The sequence below is a fragment of the Chiloscyllium punctatum genome, chromosome 16 (genome assembly GCF_047496795.1).
Source record: "Chiloscyllium punctatum isolate Juve2018m chromosome 16, sChiPun1.3, whole genome shotgun sequence".
Lineage (NCBI taxonomy): Eukaryota > Metazoa > Chordata > Chondrichthyes > Orectolobiformes > Hemiscylliidae > Chiloscyllium > Chiloscyllium punctatum.
Genome location: NC_092754.1, coordinates 39603706 through 39626334, shown reverse-complemented (window position 1 = coordinate 39626334; position 22629 = coordinate 39603706). Strand labels below are relative to the sequence as shown.

Genomic DNA, 22629 nt, shown 5'->3' with positions numbered 1-22629 from the left:
TTCTGACTTGGAAATATATCACGTTCCTTCACTGATGCTGGGTCAAAATCCTGGAATTCTCTCCCTAAAGGCATTGTGGGTCAACCCACAGCAGGTAGACTGCAGTACTTCCAGAAGACAGCTCACCACTACCTTCTCAAGGGATGGGCAATAAATGCTGGCCCGGTCAACAATGCCCATATCCCACATATGCATTTAAATAAAGCCTACTGCCTGAAACATTAAAGTTGATTTCAGTTGATTGAAAAATTAAAATTAACAAGAATATATTATAAGCTCTCCAATATGGGAATCTTCAGTTGGAAAATCTAATTGTCTAGAAATCTTTTGAGTAGACCCATGGACTCACTGTTTGGCTTTTCAGGCACTGAAACAAACTGGGAAGGCAAGGCCTTACTTACTTTTGAACTGAAGACAGAAAATGATGGACAGTGGGGGTCATGGTAATGATATATCTTGGGATCATCCAGTACAAGTTTACGAACCTACTGGACTTCTCCCTCAGCATGGTGTCTTCCTATCCTTTTTGGTCTCTCTCTCTCTCTCTCTCTCTCTCTCTCTCTCTCTCTCTCTGTGTCTATTCCATCTTATATCTCTCTTTTTCTGTCAGAATATTCTTTTCCCTCTTATGTCTTTCTTTGCCTCTTTTTTCTCTCTGTTTCTCATCATCGCTTTTCACGAACTTTTTCTCTTCCTGACCCATCATTTTGTAGCAGTAACTTTTCACAGATCCAGTCATTTTCAGGATATCATTTTATTTTCAAATCCTAGGTATGATACAACATTGGATCAGGAAGAGATGAAGTCCCATTTTCTGGCACTGGTTTGTGCTCAGGTTGCTAACTTAACCTTGGGCAGAAGTATGTTTCATCTTCCTACACCTGATTGCAGTACAGTGACCAGAACTGAAGTTACATATGTATTAGATAGATGTTATATACTATAATATACCGAGATGAAGAGAATTTCTTTTACGCAGAGGGCAGTGAATATTGAGAGTTTTCTCTCCCCCAGAGAGCTGCAGGAGGTTAGTCTTTGCCTATATTTAAAGTATAAATTGATACATGTTTGGTTATCAGTGTCATAAAGAGTTACAGGGATAGTGGGGGTAAAAAACAATAGGTCAGCCATAGTCGTAATAATTGTGGAACAGGCTCGACAGCTGAATGATCTACTTCTGTTCATCTGTAGCAACATTTAATAAGTTGGACCCGGTTTGATACCTTCTGCTATCATGTCCAGACACATGAATGAAGAATGACTACTTTTTTGTTATGAGAGTAATTAAAATGCAATTCTCTAAAGAAAGGCTACTTTTTCCCTTCCTCCAAGCACACTCTTAAAACACCTGGCTCCATAATTTTAATCATATTTGTCAAATAATGTGGGGGTATGCCTTGGAGCTCCTTATCCAGGGTTCAAACTGCAATACAAGCAATGGCAATGAGCAAAGCCCAGAGCTCCAGCAGTAAAGCCTTCGTTGATATCAAATGAGATGCTTGCATCCAATTGAGCCCATTCTCCCTCCTCCTGCTGGTTGAGGGAGAAAACAAAACCCTTTTGCTGCACAATGCTAAATGTCCTATCAGCTGAGATAAACATGGTATGGCCATGGAAGGGGCATTCTTGTCAGAATGTCAGTCCTTCTACTACACCTTATTCTCGGACAGAACAGTTAAAATATTCACAAAAACAAACAGACCATCTAACTATAAGGGATAGGAGCAGAAGTATGGCATTTGGCCCATTGAGTCTGTTCCGTCATTCAATGAGATCATGTTTGATCTGATAATCCTCAACTCCACTTTCCTATCTTTTCCCCTAACCCTTGATTCACTCACTGATTAAAAGTCAGCCGATCTCACCCTTGAATACACTTAACCATTCACCCTTGACAACTTTTTGCAATAAGGAATTTACCACCTCCTGAGAGGAGATACTCCTCACCTTTTTCTTAAACGGGTGACCTCTTCCTCTGAGATTATATTATCGGATCCTAAACTGTCCACAAGGGGAAACAGCTCAACATCTACTCTGTCATGTCCTCTAAGAATCAAGTTTCAATAAGATTGCCTCTCATTCCTCTAAACATTGTCATTTTATGCTCACTGCCAGCAAATTCCCTGTTTGACAGGCTATCAAACCTAAACTTTTTTGTTTGGTACAATGTTACTGTGAAATGCAAAGCTAGAAAATTGTTCGATTCACAGGCATCGCTCAAACTGACCATAAAATGAACCAAAATTATTTTTGAAATTGATGTTAGTCTGGTGCATTTTTAATCCTTAGTTTAATATTTATTTCAAGATTTTTTAACAAAATCATTATTTGGAATAGTTTAATTGCTTGTCTCAGTTAGAGATCCTGGCAGTGAACGCACCATGATACCTTAAATAATTAACAGATTACCAGAAGTCCACTATACCACTCCCCCTACCTCCCAACACACTCCATTGATTAAGAAGTGACGTGATGTCGTTTTTAATGAACCAGCTTTAATCCTTGGTCAGTGTGAAATTAATTTATCCACATTATCTGATAGCAGTGATAAAATGAATATAAACCAGATGTCACGATATCTGTCCATTGCATGGACACCAGGTAAATTCACAACCAGTTTTAAATCTGATACTCAGTACAGTTCAATAGCCTCCTCACTTCCTAGTCATCATAGTATTTGCAGGTTTATACAAATAGAATTGTAATTCAGAGTGAAATGGCACCTTCAAGCGCAGAATGGAGAATTAAAACATTCAATGACTAATAATAAGCTGCTTAAAATAATTGCTTATGCTTTTATAAAATCATTTTATGTAAGAATGAAAGACTAAAATGATACAAATAGGTAATGGAATCTTTTAGGAATTTCCTTTCTGAGTTTCCTGAATTTTACTCTGTGCCCAGAATTTGTCCTCTGGTTCAAAAGCCTTCTGTCAATGTGAATGGTTACCAGCTGTGTCTAAACTCTCATGGTAACATCTTGCTTAAGTCTGCTGATAACCTTCTCTTCTATTAGGAGATCAACCCGAGCATCTGCAGTCCAGCCACCTACTGAAGATCCACATCCCCAAAGACCATGCTTGTAAAAGTTTTCTGCACCCCGTCTAAAGTCTTCCAGTCTTGGGTGACTTTCCGTGTGGAGTTTGCACATTCTTTCTGTGCCTCTTAGGGTTTCCTCCCACAGAACAAAGATGTGCAGGTTAGGTGAATTGGCCATGCTAAACCGCCCACAGTGTCCAGGGTTGTGTAAGTGAGGTGGATTGGCCATGGTAAATCTGGGGTTACTCAAATAGGGTCTTGGGTCTGGGTTTGGGGAGGCTTTTCGGAAGGTTGGTATGGACCCAATGGGCCGAATGGCTCCTTGTGCACTGTACGGAATCTGCGGACATGATAAGGCTGAAACCAATATTTTTTGAAGGCTTGTCATTACTTCCTTGCTTTTGAATGCTATGGACAAACTTATGAAATCAGTCACTGGTGCAACAATAGGACCATTTATGGAAACTGATGGGCTTGTTCTTTACTAAAGCAAACCAATTGTCAACCAATTTTCTGACCAAGTGGAGGAGGTAGGCAGAATATGTACCCTTCTGTTAAAGGAAGAATTTTTAATTAAAGGGAGCATGGCATGCTTCAGAAATGCTCACTAGTGCCTGGACTTTTGACAATACAGAAACAACAGAAATGTAGAGGGGACATGGGAAGATTGATCCCCCCACCCCCCATTTTCCCAGCTAAACCTGCCTCTCCTGATCTCTCACTCTTATTTGGAGACCCTGCTGCAGGACCCAAGTGCTGCAGAGAAGCAAAGCCTCCCTATGTGTAAAAATTCCAATACTTATACATACATACATAGTTCCATAGACAACCCAAACTGGCATTAAACCAGTCGAGAATAGCATGCTTGTACTGATGCAAATAAATAGGACTCTTTATGACTTTGAGACAATAAAAATGTTTAACAGTCAATGAAGGTTATTAAATAGAGTCACTGTTGTTTTGTAATTAAACTTGGGGTTGTGGTGGCATAGTATTAACATCATTGCATAGTAACGAGAGGCCCCACATAAAACACTATCAACATGCATTTGAATCCCATCATTGGCAGATGTTGAAATTTTAATTCAATAAAATCTGAAATTGAAAAGCTAGCATAATGATGACTTTGTAATGTTTGTCACAATGTATGGCTCACTCATGTCCTTTGGAGAAGAAAATCTGCCATCCATACATTTTTTGACCTGCATATGATTCCAGATCCACAGCAATGCAGTTGTCTCTTAACCACCCTCATAAATGGCAGAGCAAGTAATTTAGCTCCGGGGCAATTAGAGATGGAAGATAAATGATGGTCAAGTCAGCAACACTCACATCTTATGAATGAGTGTAGAACAAATTTTACAAATTGAAGTCCCACAAACATAAGGAGAGAATGATGTCTTTGATAGACTCAGACAAGGCAGATATGTCCAGAATACCAGGAGAATGTCCCTGCTCATCTTTGAATAGTGTCATGTGATTGCCCAACCCTTAACTGACCTCAGTCTCACACTGAGATTCGAAAGAAAAATGAATTAATTTTAGGTACAGATCACAAAGGGTTATACAAGATTGCAGTACTGCACCTCCAGGGTACATACAGTGAGGAATGTAATGGGTTAAAAAAATCTCATCATCTAAGCAATATATAAGAAAGGTTTCCAAGTGCAAAGAATAGGCAAAAGTGCCCATATACAAAGCAAATCTGCCAATAGTGTAACTACCTGTGAATGGGGTACTCTGATCAGATCATCTCCTGACCATCATTTGTAGCATGCTGGATAAAAAATACCAGAGTGTGTGCTACCATGATCATCTGCACACACACACACAGTTGCATGCATGATATCTGACCATTAACAAAAAAATTCATAGATCCCAAAGTTAAAATATTTAATATTTATGACTACATATATGCGATACTGCCTTAACAAAGAAGGAAACCCTAATACAAATTACAAATTCAGAAGATATTGTTGCTGTATAACTGCATCATCTGTAAAGCAACTCATGGGACTAGGAAAGCTGCCCCCAAAAATGAAAATGTAGCCCTTGAACAAAGTAATTTTAACCGCTGAACAACAATCACCCAATTCCGTTCCTATCTAGCTAATCACAGCTTGAAAATGACCTGTGATGGCATCTCTTCCTGCTCTTGCACTCTTACTTCTGGTGTCTCCAACAATTTTCCCTTGGTCTCCTCCTGTTTCTCACCTACATGTTGCTCCTCAGGGACATAGTGCAGAAAGATGTCAGTTTTCACATATATACTGATGACATTTAATGTTGCCTTTAACTCTACAAAGCCTCACTCAATTCTTTCACTGTCATTTCAAATTAATGGGAGGCTTGTCTAATGTCAGAGTGCTGGGCAAGAAGAAATTTCCTCCAATTAAATTTTTTGGAGTCTAAAACCAATTATTTCGTCCCTGCTTTAAATAATGCCAGGTATTTGCCTTTTACTACATAAAGTGGCAATTCTGCACACTGGTCCCTTACTATACTTTCACCAGTGCTTAGCCCTTCAGTGCTCTGTTCCCTAGCCACTGATTCCATCTATCCTTGCTGTCTGAGGTTGAACCATGGTGTCATATTTGATCCTGGTGAAATTTCCCAACCTCATTTGTGGTATTATTATTACTTATTTTTATATCTATAACTTCATCCATCTCAATACCTGCCTCAGCTAATTTATAGAAGCACTAATTCATATCTTTATTGCCTCAGGTTTGACTGTTCCAGACACACCTGGTCAGCAACCTACATTCTTCTCTTTATAATATTGAGGTCATTCCCAAACTCTACAGCCCATGTCCTTACTAAGTTCCTTTCATCAACCATCTCTGGCTTGCTGATGCACATTTGCTTCTGATTAAGCAATTTTAAATTTCTCATCCTCGTTTTCAAATGCTTCCATGGTCTTAACCCTCCCAACATCTACAGACTCATTCAGCTTTTTAACCCTTTGAGATATCTGCATTTGTCCAATTCTGGCCACATGAGCATCCCAAATTTTAATCACTCCACCTTTGGTGACCATGTCTTCAGCTTCCTTGGTTTTAACCTCTGTAAACCCCTCCTTAAACCTCTTCACCTCTCTATTCTCTGTCCTCCTTTAAGATAAGGCAAGGACTGATTAGGGATAGTCAACTGGGGATGGCTTTGTGCGTGGGATATCATGTCTCACAAACTTGATTGAGTTTTTTTGAAGAAGTAAAGAGGATTGATATGGGCAGAGCGATAGATGTGATCTATATGGACTTCAGTAAGGCGTTCGACAAGGTTCCCCATGGGAGACTGGTTATCAAGGTTAGATCAAGTGGAATACAGGGAGAACTAGCCATTTGGATACAGAACTGGCTCAAAGGTAGAAGACAGAGGGTGGTGGTGGAGAGTTGTTTTTCAGGTTGGAGGCCTGTGACCAGTGCAGTGCCACAAGGATCGGTGCTGGGTCCTTTACTTTTTGTCATTTATATAAATGATTTGGAAGCAAGCAAAAGAGATATAGTTAGTAAGTTTGCAGATGACACCAAAAGTGGAGGTGTAGTGAACAGTGAAGAAGGTGACCTCAGATTACAACAGGATCTTGATCATATGGGCCAATGGGCTGAGAAGTGGCAGATGGAGTTTAATTTAGATAAATGGGAGGTGCTGCATTTTGGGAAAGCAAATCTTAGCAGGACTTATACACTTAATGGCAAGGTCTTTGGGAGTGTTGCTGAACAAAGAGACCTTAGAGTGCAGGTTCATAGCTCCTTGAAAGTGGAATCGCAGGTAGATAAGGGTAATGAAGAGGGCATTTGGTATGCTTTCCTTTATTGGTCAGAGTACTGAGTACAGGAGTTGGGAGGTCATGTTGCGGCTGTACAGGACATTGGTTAGGGCACTGTTGGAATATTGCGTACAATTCTGGTCTCCTTCCTATTGGAAAGATGTTGTGAAACTTGAAAGGGTTCAGAAAAGATTTACAAGGATGTTGCCAGGGTTAGAGGATTTGAACTCTGCGGAGAGGCTGGACAGACTGGGGCTGTTTTCCCTGGAGTGTCGAAGGCTGAGGGGTGACCTTTTGGAATTTATAAAATTATGAGGGGCATGGATAGGATAAATAGACAAAGTCTTTTCCCTGGAGTCGGGGAGTCCAGAACTAGAAGGCATCGATTTAGGGTGAGAGGGGAAAGATATAAAAGAGACCTACGGGGCAACTTTTTCACACAGAGGGCAGTACATGTATGGAATGAGCTACCAGAAGAAGTGGTGGAGGTTGGTACAATTGCAACATTTAAAAGGCATTTGGATAGGGATATGGGCCGGGTGCTGGCAGGTGGGACTAGATTGGTTTGAGATATCTGGTCGGCATGGATGGGTTGGACTGAAGGGTCTGTTTCCGTGCTGTACATCTCTATGACTCTATGACTATGACATCCTTTAAAACCTACCTCTTTGACCAAGCTTTTGGCCAGCTATTTTACTACCTCCCGATGGGTTTGCTATCCAATGTGACATTCAGTGCAAGTGGCTTAGTAATGTCAGTGAAATAAGTTGTTTTGAGAAGCAATTAATTTGATTAGTCCTTTGAGTTTGAGTTTATAATAAATCCTCTGTCTAACAGACATCTTTTTACCTTAGGCAACCATTCTGAATTTGCAGCTGTGCCGGTTGTTCCAGGTTGCTTCCTGTACAAAATACCGAAGAGAGCAACAGAGCAATGTTTCTGCTACCCAGCACCCCAAACAGGAAACTCACCAAGAATCATGCTGCCCGATATCAACCATGTCTACAAGACGTGCGAGAGAGCACTATGGAGAAATGGAGGTTTCTTTGAATGTCAGTGCCTTGGTCTCCTTCAAGAGACCATCACGGCAAGAGGAAATCAGATTGTCAGAAGAAATAGTAAGGCAAAATGATCGCATGTCTAAGAGATTGACATATTTACAGAACTGTTGCTGTTTTTAACCTGTCGCAAAAAAACTGAAACATCACGGTAACACTTAGCAAATTTTCAATACATTTGAAATAGATTTATTTTGATAAGATTTATTTTGTCAAGTTTGTCACCTGCCACCTAGAACAGACAAGCCATTCCCAATTGGTCTCTGGCAGAGTTAGACATTCTTGGATCTTATGAATACTATACAACATGACAGGGTCGACAGAAGGATCAGTTTCACACCACCTGCATGATGAGATAACTGCTGTCCAGGAGCCTAACTCCTAAACAAGGAGATAGCAGTCAATCCACTGCCTGTACAGTCACTGAATAACAACATATACTTTTTGGTAAACACTTAAGTTCTCCAAATTCATATGCAAATGTAATCTACTACTTGCAGGATACTGAGGAAACCATTAAAAGTGAAAACTATGGTTGCTGTACCAGTAAAACAGTGGCACATGACTCTACAAGTGGTTCTAAGGTACGTGCCATGAAAGATTGCGAATAATTTTTTATCTGAACCCTGCCTTTGACATATGATCCACTGAAAGAGGCAATACAGACAAAATGTTGGTCTCAGTCCATACATTTCACCCAGTGCTTATATTAACGTGAGATTTGTACTTAAAATTATTGTCCCTTTCAGATGCTACTAATCCCTTCAGCAGCTCTCATGAAAATTTACTGATTAATGCAATTAAACAGAGATTCAATAGGCATGTGCTGAATCTTTTAAGCAATTACTGCAAGAGAGAGCAAGAATGGTGATTAAAGAAGCATGTTTCTTATTCATGCAATATGGGCAAATTACACTTTAAGGAGTTCTTGTGATGCATTGGTAGTATCTCTACCTCTGGATTAAGAGATCTGGGTTCAAAACCTATCTGTTTGAGAGATGTGTACAGTAATTACATCTCTGAACAGGTTTATTAGAAAACTAGGTTAATAAAAAAATTAAATTACACTTTAACATGTTCTTGAAGAACAGTGATTAATGAAGGTTCATGGGTTGCGGCCATGGTGGGCAGGGCCAGCATTTATTGTCAATAGTTGACTTTGAAAAGGTGGTGGTGAGGTAATTTTGCATCATTACTCCGGGATCAGGAGGCTCGGGTTCAAGTCCCACCTGCTCTATAATAACATGGTTGTACACATTGATTAGAAAAATAAAGGTAAATTACACTTCAATGGGTTCTTGTGCAGGTAGGGTTTATCACTGAGCTGGGGACCCAGGTTCAAGTCCCAATTGCTCTGAGGTATGTAATAACATGTTTCTGAACATGTTGATTAAACAAAAATTAAACTTTACTATCACCATTCTTTCATTGTTACTGGTGAAATTCCCTTGTTAACAGCATTGTAGGACTACCTAGACTAAGTGATCTGCAGCGGTTTACAAAATTACCTCACCACCACCTTTTCAAAGTCAACTATTGACAATAAATGCTGGCCCTGCCCACCATGGCTGCAACCCATGAACCTTCATTTATTGTAGAATCCCGACAGTGTGCAGGCTATTCAGCCCATCGGGTCCAAACAACATCTGTTCCAGGCCCACCTTCTCATGGCTAACCCACCTAGCCTGCACATCCGTGGACACTACAGGCATTTTAGCATAGCCAATCCACCTAACCTACATGTCTTTAGACTAGGGGAGGAAACCCATACAGATACAAGGAGAATGTGGAAACACCACACAGACAGTGGCCCAAGGGTAGAATTGAACCCCGGTTCCTAGCGCTGTGAGGCAGCAGTGCTAACCACTGAGCCACCCTGCTTGCCTTTTTGCCATAAATGCGTTTGAATAAGCCTTGATAATTGCAATGTGTTACAGAAAGATAAAGGGTGTTCATGTAAGATTTTACCAAAAAAATGAATTGGGTCTGATGGTTGCAGACAATGTCCTGAATTTTTGGGTCTCACATTGGTAGTACATGAGAGTTCAAATCTTATTCCTGAAAAATTCTCCAGAAGGTCCAATCTTCATTTGGGTTGGAATGCAATGGGAGTCATATCTATTGCACTAAAAATAGGTCACAAGCAGACACAGGGACTGCCTTGCCTTGGTGCTCCAGCACTTTGTTCCAGTGGGTGAGAAAGAATAAAACAAGTGCAACCCTCACCCTTTCACACAGTCCCCATACCTCAACTTCGCCAATCCATGCAACCTCCTGCAATACCCATCCCTCATGACCTTTGATAATCCTAATGCCAACCAACCAATGGGTGGCACGGTGGCTCAGTGGTTAGCACTGCTGTCTCACAGAGCCAGGGATCCAGGTTCGATTCTCCCCTTGGGCAACTGTTTGTGTGGAGGTTGCACATTCTCCCCATGTCTACTTGGGATTCCTCCAAGTGCTCCAGTTTCCTCCCATAATCCAAAGATGTGCAAATCACGTGGATTGGTCATGCTAAATTGCCTATAGTTATAGGTGCATTGGTCGGGGTAAATATAGGAATGGGTCTGGGTGGGTTACTCTTCAGAGAGTCAGTGTGGACTTGTTGGGTCAAAGGTCCTGTTTCCATATTGTAGGGAACCTAATCTAGTCTAAAACTGCTGTACTCATCCACACGGCCTAACATACTATCCAAGTCAACTTATATCTCTCTACATAACACATCCTTCCATGCAAACCTATTCTCTTCTGTTCATTCTCATGTCCCTACATAGTCTCCATGCTAATTTAATAATAATACTCAGTGAGATCTCCCCAACACTCTCACTGTATATCACATCCCACTGTGACAACAATAGATTGTGAAATCAGTCATGCAATGCTAATCCCATAATGATATCCCTCAGGCAAAGTAAATTACAAGTATTGAAGTTTTTAGCATTGCAGTTTTTTTTCAAATGGCAAGAAGCTTTAATTACCTTAACAACGTGACAGCTCCATTGATTGCTTGCATGACTTGAAGTGTCAGGTCAATATGTTTAGTACAGTACAGAGCCCCTTCCCAATAAATATGAGATTTAGCAATCTCTGATATCCATCAGTATATACACAAGTAATTATGATTTTATCCCCTTTAGAAGAATCAGCACATTGTTGCTAAACATGATTATTGGCAATAGCTCCTAGACTCTCAGAAGTGAATCCCAAGTATCCTGAACAGGTTAGAAAGATCACTGTAAACACCTTCCATGCACTCATTCTTCCTGTAATCTACTAATTGTACTTTCGAATAGCAGAAGCCAAGGTTGCTGGAATGATTCCTCAAACACCCAATAAAATGTAGATTAAACTACTGTCTACTTGCTTACACTTTTAGGTCCAATCAAAAGACCTGGAGCCATTTGAAAAATCTTTAGAAGACTGTCCATTCTCTTCATTGACATTAGTGCGAAAGAAAGCTATACGTAATAAAGGGATCAGGTCAGGAGCTTACAGGAGTTCTACCTTCAAGAGACAATTCCAACAAGCACTAGCAGATGGCTGTAAGTACAAACATTTGTTTTTACAGAACTGGGTGTTAGACAGTTTAAAGTAGGGGCATCTAGAAGGATGTTCATTATTCATTTAAGGGTCAGATCGTAGTTCTCTGGCAAATAGCAAGTTGCATCATATTCTTTGGCGGACTCCTCACTGCAAGGTTCAGCAAGACTTCTTGATGTACCAAACCAAATGTGCCTCACTACCTTCTTTGCCCCTATGGTGTCCCTTTTATCCAATTCAAGCCCCATTTTACCATGTGTCATTCCTGGAACAACTTGACACTTCCCAATATCTGCCAAAAGACCAGCATCTTTTGTAACTGCGCCATCTTTGCAAGGCCAATGTGCATCCAGACAAGATTGGCAATTTTGTGCTGCCCCTCACCAATAGCATACTGGCACAGCAACCATTAAGCCACGATGCTCATAGCACTTAGCTGACATGGCCAACACTCCCTCACAAGTAAAACACCATTTTCACACTTGTCGCCATTTAACCAGACCCTGCAGTTTACCTGCCAATATAAATACCCTCCGTACATGACCACCACTGTGCCCCACTGACCACTAGCGATCCACAACCTGTCGAATAAGAGAACATCATATACAGGTAAGCAGACATGAACTTGTATTTACAGCCACCAAAAGGGAGCACAAACAGAATTCACAGAGGCTGCAGTCTGTCCCTACACTGCAAACCAACTGCTGGTATCATGATCAATGACATTCCATGATGGTCTTTTTCACCAGCTCTGATCTACCAGAACCAGGTGCAGTTAGGGCCTTTTGGGTTTGAGGTGTCTGAATAGCTGAATTCTATCATTGACAAGTAGAGCATCAGGCTCTCCAATGTCTTTGTCCTGATACTATGAAGAATACTCCTATTCCACTCCCCAACCAGTTTCTTATGATCCAGCACATTGCCTCGTTGCCTGCTCCAATTGTGTAAAGCACAGCGTGGCAGGATAATGTAGCAAACTCTGCCGCAGGTTATATTGGAGGGACCCCCCCACCCACCACCCCCCACCCCCCAAGACTGGTCTAAGCATTGGGACTGCATCTTTAGTTGCCCTATTTTATGCTCCACTATGGCCTTAGCTGAAGTGTGCACAGCATCACATCAGACAATAGGACATGGGAGCAGAAATTAGGCCATTTGGCACATCAGGTTTGCTCCGCCATTTGATTATGGCTGATAGGGTTTTCAACCCATTTCCTGCTTTCACCCCGTAATCTTTGATCTCCTTGGCAATCATGAACTTATCTATTCTCTGTTTTAAATATACTCAATGACCTGACATTCACAGCCTTCTGTGACAATGAATTCCACAGACTCACCACTCTCTGGCTAAAGAAGTTTCTCCTTATCTCATTCTAAAGGGTCATCCCTTTACTCTAAGGCTGTGCCCTCAGGGCCTTGTCTGTCTAGCCCATGGAAACATCTTCCCAATGTCCACTCGGTATTCTCTAAGTTTCAATCAAACATTCTTCATAAGTTAAGCCTTTCGTTCCTGGGATCATTCTCGTGTACCTCCTCTGGACCCCCTCCACATCCTTCCTGAGGTATGGGACCCAGATTGCCCAGTAGGAAGCCTCTGTCCCACCATAACCAGCCTTGTAAAGCACTTGGACCATTAAGTACACCAGATACTTGAGAGGATATAGGAGTGGTAGCAACTGCCAGGCACACATTTCTAGATCACCTGGAAATTAACCAGCCTGCTCCTGTGGGCAACCAGCTGTGTTCCTGAATGTTACTTTCAAAGCTACACCTCAACATTGAGAAGCAAAATGAAATTGTATGATCTTGCACAGATGGCATCAGTCACTGTCCCGATGCATTTATAGAATCATACAGTGTGGAAGCAGGCCATTCAACACATCCATTCCACACTGACCCTCTGAAGGACATGCCACCCAGACTCACCAAATCCTGTAACCATGCATTTCCCATGGCTAACCCATCTAACTTGCATATCCCTGGACACTATGAGGCAATTTAGTATTGCCAATCTACCTAACCTGCACATCTATGTACTGTGGGAAGAAACCAGAGCACTCGGAGGAAATCCACACAGACACAGGGAGAACGTGTACACTTCACACAGCAAGATGCTGAAATTGAACTCAGCTCCTTGGCGCTGTGAGGCAGCAATGCTAAGCACTGAGCCACTGTATGAATGAATGCATGATTGAGAGATCCCACCCTGATCCCTGGAAGGAGCCAGTCTCATAGAAATTCAAAGTTTCTGTCACCTTCTCACCCACAAGAACAGGATATCTTCTCACTCCTTCAATCCTCAGGTCTCACTCCAGTCAATGAGGTCAGGCCAAAAAGCTCTGGTCCTCTTGTGACAGTGACCTCTCTCTGTGCTAAGAGCTCCTTAACCTCTACAGCAGCCTGCTTACGCTTCTGGGTTTGCCATTGGTCCGGTTTCTACTTCTTAGGAAGACAGTCACAGTGCCAAGATCCTACTAGAGGAGGGCTGTAGGATTTTTGGCTGAAATGACGTATGTTGGAAACATAAGGAGCAAAAGTCAGGTCATAGAGTCATAGAGATGTACAGCATGGAAACAGACCCTTCGGTCCAATCCGTCCATGCCGACCAGATATCCCAACCCAATCTAGTCCCACCTGCCAGCACCCGGCCCATATCCCTCCAAACCCTTCCTATTCATATACCCATCCAAATGCCTCTTACATGTTGCAATTGTACCAGCCTCCACCACATCCTCTGGCAGCTCATTCCATACATGTACTACCCTCTGCGTGAAAAAGTTGCCCCTAAGGTCTCTTTTATATCTTTCCCCTCTCACCCTAAACCTATGCCCTCTAGTTCTGGACTCCCCGATCCCAGGGAAAAGACTTTGTCTATTTATCCTATCTATGCCCATTATAATTTTGTAAACCTCTATAAGGTCCCCCCTCAGCCTCCGAGGCTCCAGGGAAAACAGCCCCAGCCTGTTCAGCCTCTCCCTGTAGTTCAGATCCTCCAACCCTGACTTATACACTTAATGGTAAGGTCCTAGGGAGTGTTGCTGAACAAAGAGACCTTGGAGTGCAGGTTCATAGCTCCTTGAAAGTGGAGTCGCAGGTAGATAGGATAGTGAAGAAGGCATTTGGTATGCTTTCCTTTATTGGTCAGAGTATTGATTACAGGAGTTGTGAGGTCATGTTGCGGCTGTACAGGACATTGGTTAGGCCACTGTTGGAATATTGCATATAATTCTGGTCTCCTCCCTATTGGAAAGATGTTGTGAAACTTGAAAGGCTTCAGAAAAGATTCACAAGGATGTTGCCAGGTCTTGGGCAAAATATTTATAATATACCCTGGAAGTGAGCACTGAACACACTCCTCATATAATGTGACATGCTGCTCCCCAATAATGAAGGCCATGTCTTCCCCATTCATTCAATCAACTTCAACCCTTAGTATGTGCCATCATCTCATTCGCTAATAAGTATTATAATCCTTCTAAGAAATTCCATGTCACTAGTCTTGGGTTCTGTGGGTTCTTGATGAACCCGATCCCAGAGTTGTATCGCTGACTATATTTTGGCAGATGTTTCCATGAGGCAGAAACATTTTTCAGCATGTGCACCAACTTGGTAAATGTGCCATGCCAACTGAAGGACCGGCATTTTACATTAAGGAAAGTGCCTGCTCTACTCCATCCTTTCATATATCCTCCTCATTTAACTTTTCATTGCATTCAGTACAGACCATAGTTGTTAAACTTATATGACAGATAATTCAGCAATGTTCTGAGTTCCCACAGCACCTTTGGAAGTTGCATGATTAATGTTTCGCCTTTGGCCAGCACTGGCTTCTTTTCAAGTCATTCTTGCGAACTTCATCATTGAGATGCAAATATTTAATTTACAAAGACAAGTGGCATAGTGCCAATTACCTTGCTGCAACATTTGAACCCTAAACATGTTCACTCTGCATGCACAGCAAATGGACAATAAAATGATTGCAAATTAATTGTAGCTGGAGTTTGAAATCAACTGCTTTAGTATTTGCCCCTTTAATGTCCTTTGTACACAAGATGTGGATCCAGCACTAATTTTCTCCTACGTATGAAAACTATCGTGAGATTTTCCATAGAGTTGCAAGAGATTTCCCTTCCTTAAACAGAGGACTGATGATGCAGATTCTTTTCTTTCTGAAACAGTAATGGTTTGCCAGAATTATAGATACTTCTCAAGTTTCTGATAATCAATTTTATTACTCAATCTGATGTTTATTCCTGACAAATGGTTCAACAGTTTTCAGCATCTATCCTTTCAACATATTTTGAAGATGGGTATCATGTAATTCCATTTTAAAACTATCAGTTTACTTATAAAATTTATATAACATTTGTCAGCTCGTTCATAACGTTTCAACATCTCTCACCCCTTGTTTCTTTGTTTCTGAACTGTAGATGGAACTAGCTAATTATCAAACCATCAGAGATAATCTCATTTACCATTTAGTCGCATTAACATTTTTTTAAAGGTCCTCATCTCATTCTAGTCTGCTTACTTTACACACTTTTTATTTCTTTGCTCCTCTGATCATCATTTAATGTGATTCTGTTTAATTCTATATTCACCCACTAGTTCTCCGGGCAATGGGATCAGAAATCCTTTATTCATCAAACTCTAAAATCCTTGTTTGAAATACTGTTTACCTAAAGCTAGATTAACTAAAAAAGGTTGTGAATCAAAAAGTGACAATGGAAAATTATTAACCAGTGTAATTCCAGGCCCCTAACCACAAAGGCCAGCAATGATTTTCAGCAAGGTCTTTTCTCACTTCCATCCTGAGACCATTAGTCCCAATTTTGAATTAATCATTAACACCCCCCCCCCCCGCCCCCTCCTCTTTTCCTTAGTTAACTTCTGCATGTTTTGGTTTTACAATTCTCTGCAATTGACCATTTTCCCTTTGGATTTAGTCCCTAAAATGATTTTCTACTTTTGGTCAAACGTTTCCCGCTTCTACTCATTTTTTTTCTCAAAATTACTTTGACAATACCTTTCCAAAATTGTGATGCAGCACAGAAACATGTTTAAATCAATAATTATAATCTGTATGTTTAATTGTATAACTAGTTTTTGTACATAAAAATACTTGTGTTACAGGGTAAGTTTGGAATTTTTATAACACAAGGAGGGGGTCTTTGAAGCAAAAGATGCTCAGATACCTTGATCTAAATAGTAGATGTGATTAATAATGAGAAGGAACTTAATGAGATATGAAGGAATAAAACAAAAGAACTGCAGCTGCTGGAGATCTGAACCAAAAATATAAAGATCTGGAGAAACTCAGCAGGTCCGGCAGTATCTGTGAGTGAAAAGTAGTTACGCTTTTGAGTCTAGTGACTCTTTGTCAGTCAGTTCTGGACTAGGAGACACATAAAAATTTATGGAAACTGCCTTTTTTATTATGATCACAAATAGTAATTACAGAGTGCCAAAATTGGAAGGACAAAAGTAGGTTTGTGCAATGCCCGCACTTGTTCTCGGTGAAGTTGCAACATGTAAGGTTGGTACTCAAACCTCAGCTTCTCTGTGCACTCAGCAGGGAACCCAGCAGAGTTGTGCTATTGCTGTTTAATTCATTCACAGGATGAGAACATTGCTACCTAGGCCAGCTAATATTGCACCTCCCTAATTGCCCAGAAGATATTTGAAAGTCAACCATATTGCTGTGAGTCTGGAGTTATATGTAGGCGAGACCAGGTAAGGATGGCAAATTCCTTCAGGAAAGGACATTGGTGAACCAAATGGGTTTTCTCCTGATAATCAACAATGGAATTATGGTCATCATTAGACTCTTAATTCCAGATTAATAGTGATAATACCATTACACCATTACCTCCCACTAGTATCCACCTATATTAACATATAGTGCAGCTAACCTTCATTCTTAAAGGCAGGCTGTCTCACTTAAAGGGAAGCTGTACTTGAATAACTGGGATTTGCTGATGAATATTATTTCTGCAATGGCAAACCAGGACAGAGATATGACAATGCAGGTCTTGGTGGTGATGGTGGTGGTAGACAGGAAAAAAGATATGATGGTTCTGCAGGGGCAGGAGGCCCTCAAGAACAATCATCAAAATGGATTGAAAAAAGGTTGCCAGAGATTGTAATTCCAGGCATCTAGCTCCAAGGATCTGGTAGCAATGCCACAAGATATCTTATATGGATGGTTAAGGACAATGAACGCATATCCTGAAAACTCCTAAGCTATGCATCACCAGCCTCTCACACTGCTCAATTCACCACATCCATATTACTCACTGATCAGCAGCCCTGAGCATAGGTTTCACACCTAACATCCATAAACTCCACATGTGCACACATGCCTCAGCTTTCAGACACTCCACCTTTTGCTGCCTCCACTTACATATTGCCTATCACCTGAACACAGTACACGTTGACATTCTTCACTCTGTTCTGCAGAATAAGATGAAGGGAGTGAAGAAAGACAGTAGAAGGGAACGGAGTATAGCCCTCCTCAGCCCTGTGGAAGATCTGGTTCTCCAAATCTTGGACCATGAGGTATCTGGCAACACTAAGAAACATTCATGATGATATGTTTCTACCATATGTCCCCTTTCAACACCCGGCTCACCCTCACCTTGCCATCTGGCACTTTGAGCAAGGTGCTCATTGTGTCACAATTAACATTTTGCTTTCCACTCTGTCTCCCTTCCCTCACATGACCTTCCCCTTCTAATTTTCTGCTTTCCTATATGCATTACTGCCACCTGACCAACCACAGCAGTTCAAATAACGGAAGTAAAAGCAGTTCAACTCTATTAAAGAAGCATTGTCACTTGAACTTGGGGCAGATGACAGCAGAATGATAATATCATCAATGGGCTAATAATCCAAAAGTCCAGCCTAATGCTCATGAAATTTGAATGCAGTTAATAAATCTGGAATTTAAACTACCATTGAATATCTGGAAAACCTACCTGGTTCACTAATGGCTATTAGGAAAGGAAATCTGCCTTCCACACCTGAGCTGGCCTCTATTTGACTCTAGACAACAACAAAGTGGTTGCCTCTTAACTGCACTCTGAAATGGACTAGCATGCCACTCAGTTCAAGGGCAAGAGATTGACAACAAATGTTCGCCTTGCCAGTGGCATCCACATCTATGAAAGAATAAAGCAAAAAGGAAGACATTCACTGCCCACCAGCTCAATTACTGCAATTTTAAACACTCGGTCATAGTTGGGGTCAGCACATGTACAATTGGGCTGCAACTAGGAAAATTGTAAAAGATGGTTCCCATTTCAGCCTTCTACAATATAATATTTCTGATGACTTTTACTGCAAAGGTCTCAGATGAAGACCTTGCTGGTGTGTCATACAGGAGAACGCCGACAGGTATACATACTGAGATGGCTGGGTACAACGGCTGGCCTGCCAAAAAGCTTCCTGTCAAGGAGTATGAAGGTATCCAGTTCCAAAATTAAATAATGCCAATGGGGACCATTAGTAGCTGACAATGGGTTGTAAGTTGTAGCAGCCCTTGTGATGACTAGGCCTGGTGGGTGGCGGGGTAAAAACAAGGACTGCAGATGCTGGAGACCAGATTCTAGATTAGAGTGGTGCTGGAAAAGCACAGCAGTTCAGTCAGCATCCGAGGAGCAGGAAAATTAACGTTTCGGGCAAAAGCCATTCATCAGGAATAGAGGCAGAGTGCCTGCAGGGTGGAGAGATAAATAAAAGGAGGATGGGAGTGGGCGAAGGTAGCAAAGAGTACAATGGGTGAATGGGGGTGGGGATGAAAGTGATAGGTCAGAGAGGAGGTTGGAGTGGATAGGTGGAAAGGAAGATAGGCAGGTAGGACAAGTCATGGGGACAATACTGAGCTGGAAATTTGGAACTGGAGTGAGGTGGGGGAAGGGGAAATGAGGAAACTGGTGAAGTCCACATTGATGCCCTGAGGTTGAAGTGTTCCGAGGCGGAAGATGAGGCATTCTTCCTCTAGGTGTTGAGTGGTAAGGGAGCGGCGGTGAAGGAGGCCCAGGACCTCCATGTCCTCAGCTGAATGGGAGGGGGAGTTGAAATGTTGGGCCACAGGGCAGTGTTGTTGATTGGTGCGGGTGTCCCGGAGATGTTCCCTAAAGCACTCTGCTAGGAGGCGTCCAGTCTCCCACTGTAGAGGAGACCGCATCGGGAGCAATGGATACAATAAATGATATTAGTGGATGTGCAGGTAAAACTTTGATGGATGTGGAAGGCTCCTTTGGGGCCTTGGATGGAGGTGAGGGAGGAAGTGTGGGCGCAGGTTTTACAATTCCTGCGGTGGCAGGGGAAGGTGCCAGGATGGGTGGGTGGGTTGTTGGGGGGGGCGTGCACCTGACTAAGTAGTCACAGGGGGAATGGTCTTTGTGGAAGGCGGAAAGGGGTGGGGATGAAATATATCCCTGGTGGTGGGGTCCATTTGGAGGTGGCGGAAATGTCGTTGGATGATTTGGTTTATGCGAAGGTTGGTAGGGTGGAAGGTGAGCACCAGGAGGGTTCTGTCCTTGTTACGGTAGGAGGGGTGGGGTCTGAGGACGGAGGTACAGGATGTGGACGAGATGCAATGGAGGGCATCTTTGACCACGTGGGAAGGGAAATTGCAGTCTCTAAAGAAGGAGGCCATCTGGTGTGTTCTGTGGTGGAACTGGTCCTCCTGGGAGCAGATCCAGCAGAGGCGGAGGAATTGGGAATACTGGATGGCATTTTTGCAAGAGATAGGGTGGGAAGAGGTGTAATCCAGGTAGCTGTGAGAGTCGGTAGGTTTGTAAAAAATGTCAGTGTCAAGTTGGTCGTCATTAATGGAGATGGAGAGGTCCAGGAAAGGGAGGGAGGTGTCAGAGATGGTCCAGGTAAATTTAAGGTCAGGGTGGAATGTGTTGGTGAAGTTGATGAATTGCTCAACCTCCTCACGTGAGCGTGAGGTGGCGCCAATGCAGTCATCAATGTAGCGGAGGAAGAGGTGGGGAGTGGTGCCGGTGTAACTACGGAGTTAAGGACATGGAAGAAGGTGCTCATGCCCTAAAATTATTGAAACCAATATTGAGTCCAAAAGACTGCAGGGTTCCAAGCAGAAAATGAGGTGTTGTTCTTCCAGATTGCACTGCAGCAAGACTAAGACAAAGACATTAACCTAGGAAGATGGTGATATGTTGAAATAGCAGGCAACCGGAAGCTGAGGGTCATTTTTGCAAACAGAATGTGGGTGTTATGCAAAGCAGTCACCCAGTCTGTGCTTTGTCTCTCCATTGTAGAGGAGACCTCATTGTGAGCAGTGAATGCAGTAGACTAGATTGAGTGATGTGCAGGTAAATCACTGCTTCAACTGGAAGGTATATCTGGGGCCTTGGATAGTGAGGAGAGTGAAAGTAAACAGGCAGGTGTAACATTTTCTGCAATTGCATGGGAAGATCTGTGGGGGCATGGGGAGATGTTGGGAGTGGAAGATGAATGGACCAAGATGTCCTGTAGAGAATTGTCCCTGCTGAAGGCTGACAGTGAAGGAGAGGGGAACGTGTGTTTGGTGGTGCCATCCTGCTGGAGGTGGCGGAAATGGCTGCTAATGATCCTTTCGACATAGTTGCTGATGGATGGTATCCTATCACTTTTATAGGAGGGAAGAGAGGGGATGAGGACCGAAGTGCAGGAGATGGGTTGGATAAGGCTGAGGTCCTTGTCAACCACAGTGGTAGGGAATCCTCAGTTGAGGAAGAAGATGGATTTTTCGGAAGCCCCCTTATCTAGGTTGGCATCATCGGAACAGATATGATGGAGAAAGAGGAACTGGGGGGAGTCATCACAGGAAGCAGGGAGTGAGGATGTATAGTCAAGGTAACTGTGGGAGTTGGTGGATTTATAATGGATGTTGATGGCCAGTTTGTTCCCAGAAATGGAAACAGATGTCGAGGAAGAGAAGGGAGGAGCCAGAGATTGACCTGACGAAGATGAGGGCAGTGTGAAGATTGGAAGCAAAGTTAGTTGATTTTTCCAATTCTGATTGGGAGTGGGAAGCAACACCAATAATGTAATCTATGTACCAGAGAAAGAGTTGTGGTGGGAGCCAGAGTAGGACTGCAATAAGGAATGTTCTATGTACTCCACAAAGAGACAGGCGTAACTGGACCCATGTGGGTATCCATGGCCACCTCTTGGACCTGAGGAAAGTGGGAGGAGCCAAAGGAGCAGTTGTTCAAAGCGAGTATCAGCCTGGCCAGGCAGAGGAGTGTGGTGATGAATGGGGAATGGTTCAGGCCATTTTTCCAGGAAAAATGGAGAACCATGAGACTATCCTGATGGTGGGGTGGACATATAAAAGGATTGCATTCCATGATAAAGAAGCAATATCTGGGGCCTACAAACTTGAAATTCTGAAACTGATGTTAAGAATCAGGAGAATCCCAGATGTAAATAGGAAGAGACTAGACAAGAGGAGATAAAAAATGAGTCGAGGTAAGTAGAGATGAGTTCTGTTGGGCAGGAACAGGCAGAAACAATGGGTCTGACCAGGCAGAACTGTTTGTGGATTTTGGGAAGGCGGTAAAAGTAGGCTCTGCGGATTTGGGGGGGCTATGAGCTTGGAGTTAGTAATGGGATGATCATCGGATGAAATGAGATTAGTGACTGTTGTGGGCACAATGGCCTGGTGTTCCATGTAGGGTTATGGTCTGGGAGAGATAGGAGGGGGGGATCTGCAATGTAGGGGGCAGTATGCTAAAGAACAGCACCATTCTTGTCAGCAGGCTTGATTACAAAGTCAGAGTTGGATCTGAGAGCATGAAGTGCAGTCAGTTCAGAGGGAGATAAGTTGAAATGGATGAGGGGGAGTGCAGAGAAATTGCGGTGACCGGTGTCAAGTTGTCAGTTCTCGATTAAGCATTTCAGATTATTTTTAGACAGTTGAAAATTGCACAAGTTCTTCAAAGCTACCTGTTCTGCAATTTGGGTGCCTGCCCCTTAAAGTAACATGAGCGCTAGGCCCCTCTTGGAATTAAACACTTGATCTTTAGTGATATGAAATTTGCTGAAAGGAGTTATGAGGCTAAAGTCTGGTAAATGGGCATCTCATCAGCTGGTAGGGCTGTGTGACATCATGATAGAACACATTCAGTTGCTTCTGGAACATATAGGGGTGCACAAACAAGCATCTGGCTGTACCAGAATTGAGTGGCTGCACAGAGTGGATCA

At 42.4% G+C, this 22629-nt stretch overlaps 1 protein-coding gene across 1 annotated transcript in view; it reads left to right on the top strand.

The window, feature by feature from the left end:
- The window catches only part of sh2d5 (SH2 domain containing 5), a 91461-nt gene that overhangs the window by 43243 nt on the left and 25589 nt on the right, over positions 1 to 22629 (top strand). The window contains exons 5-7 of the mRNA XM_072586757.1: positions 7666 to 7929; positions 8370 to 8453; positions 11246 to 11411. Of these exons, the coding sequence (XP_072442858.1) occupies positions 7666 to 7929; positions 8370 to 8453; positions 11246 to 11411 (514 nt within the window). The remainder of the gene's footprint in view (positions 1 to 7665; positions 7930 to 8369; positions 8454 to 11245; positions 11412 to 22629) is intronic.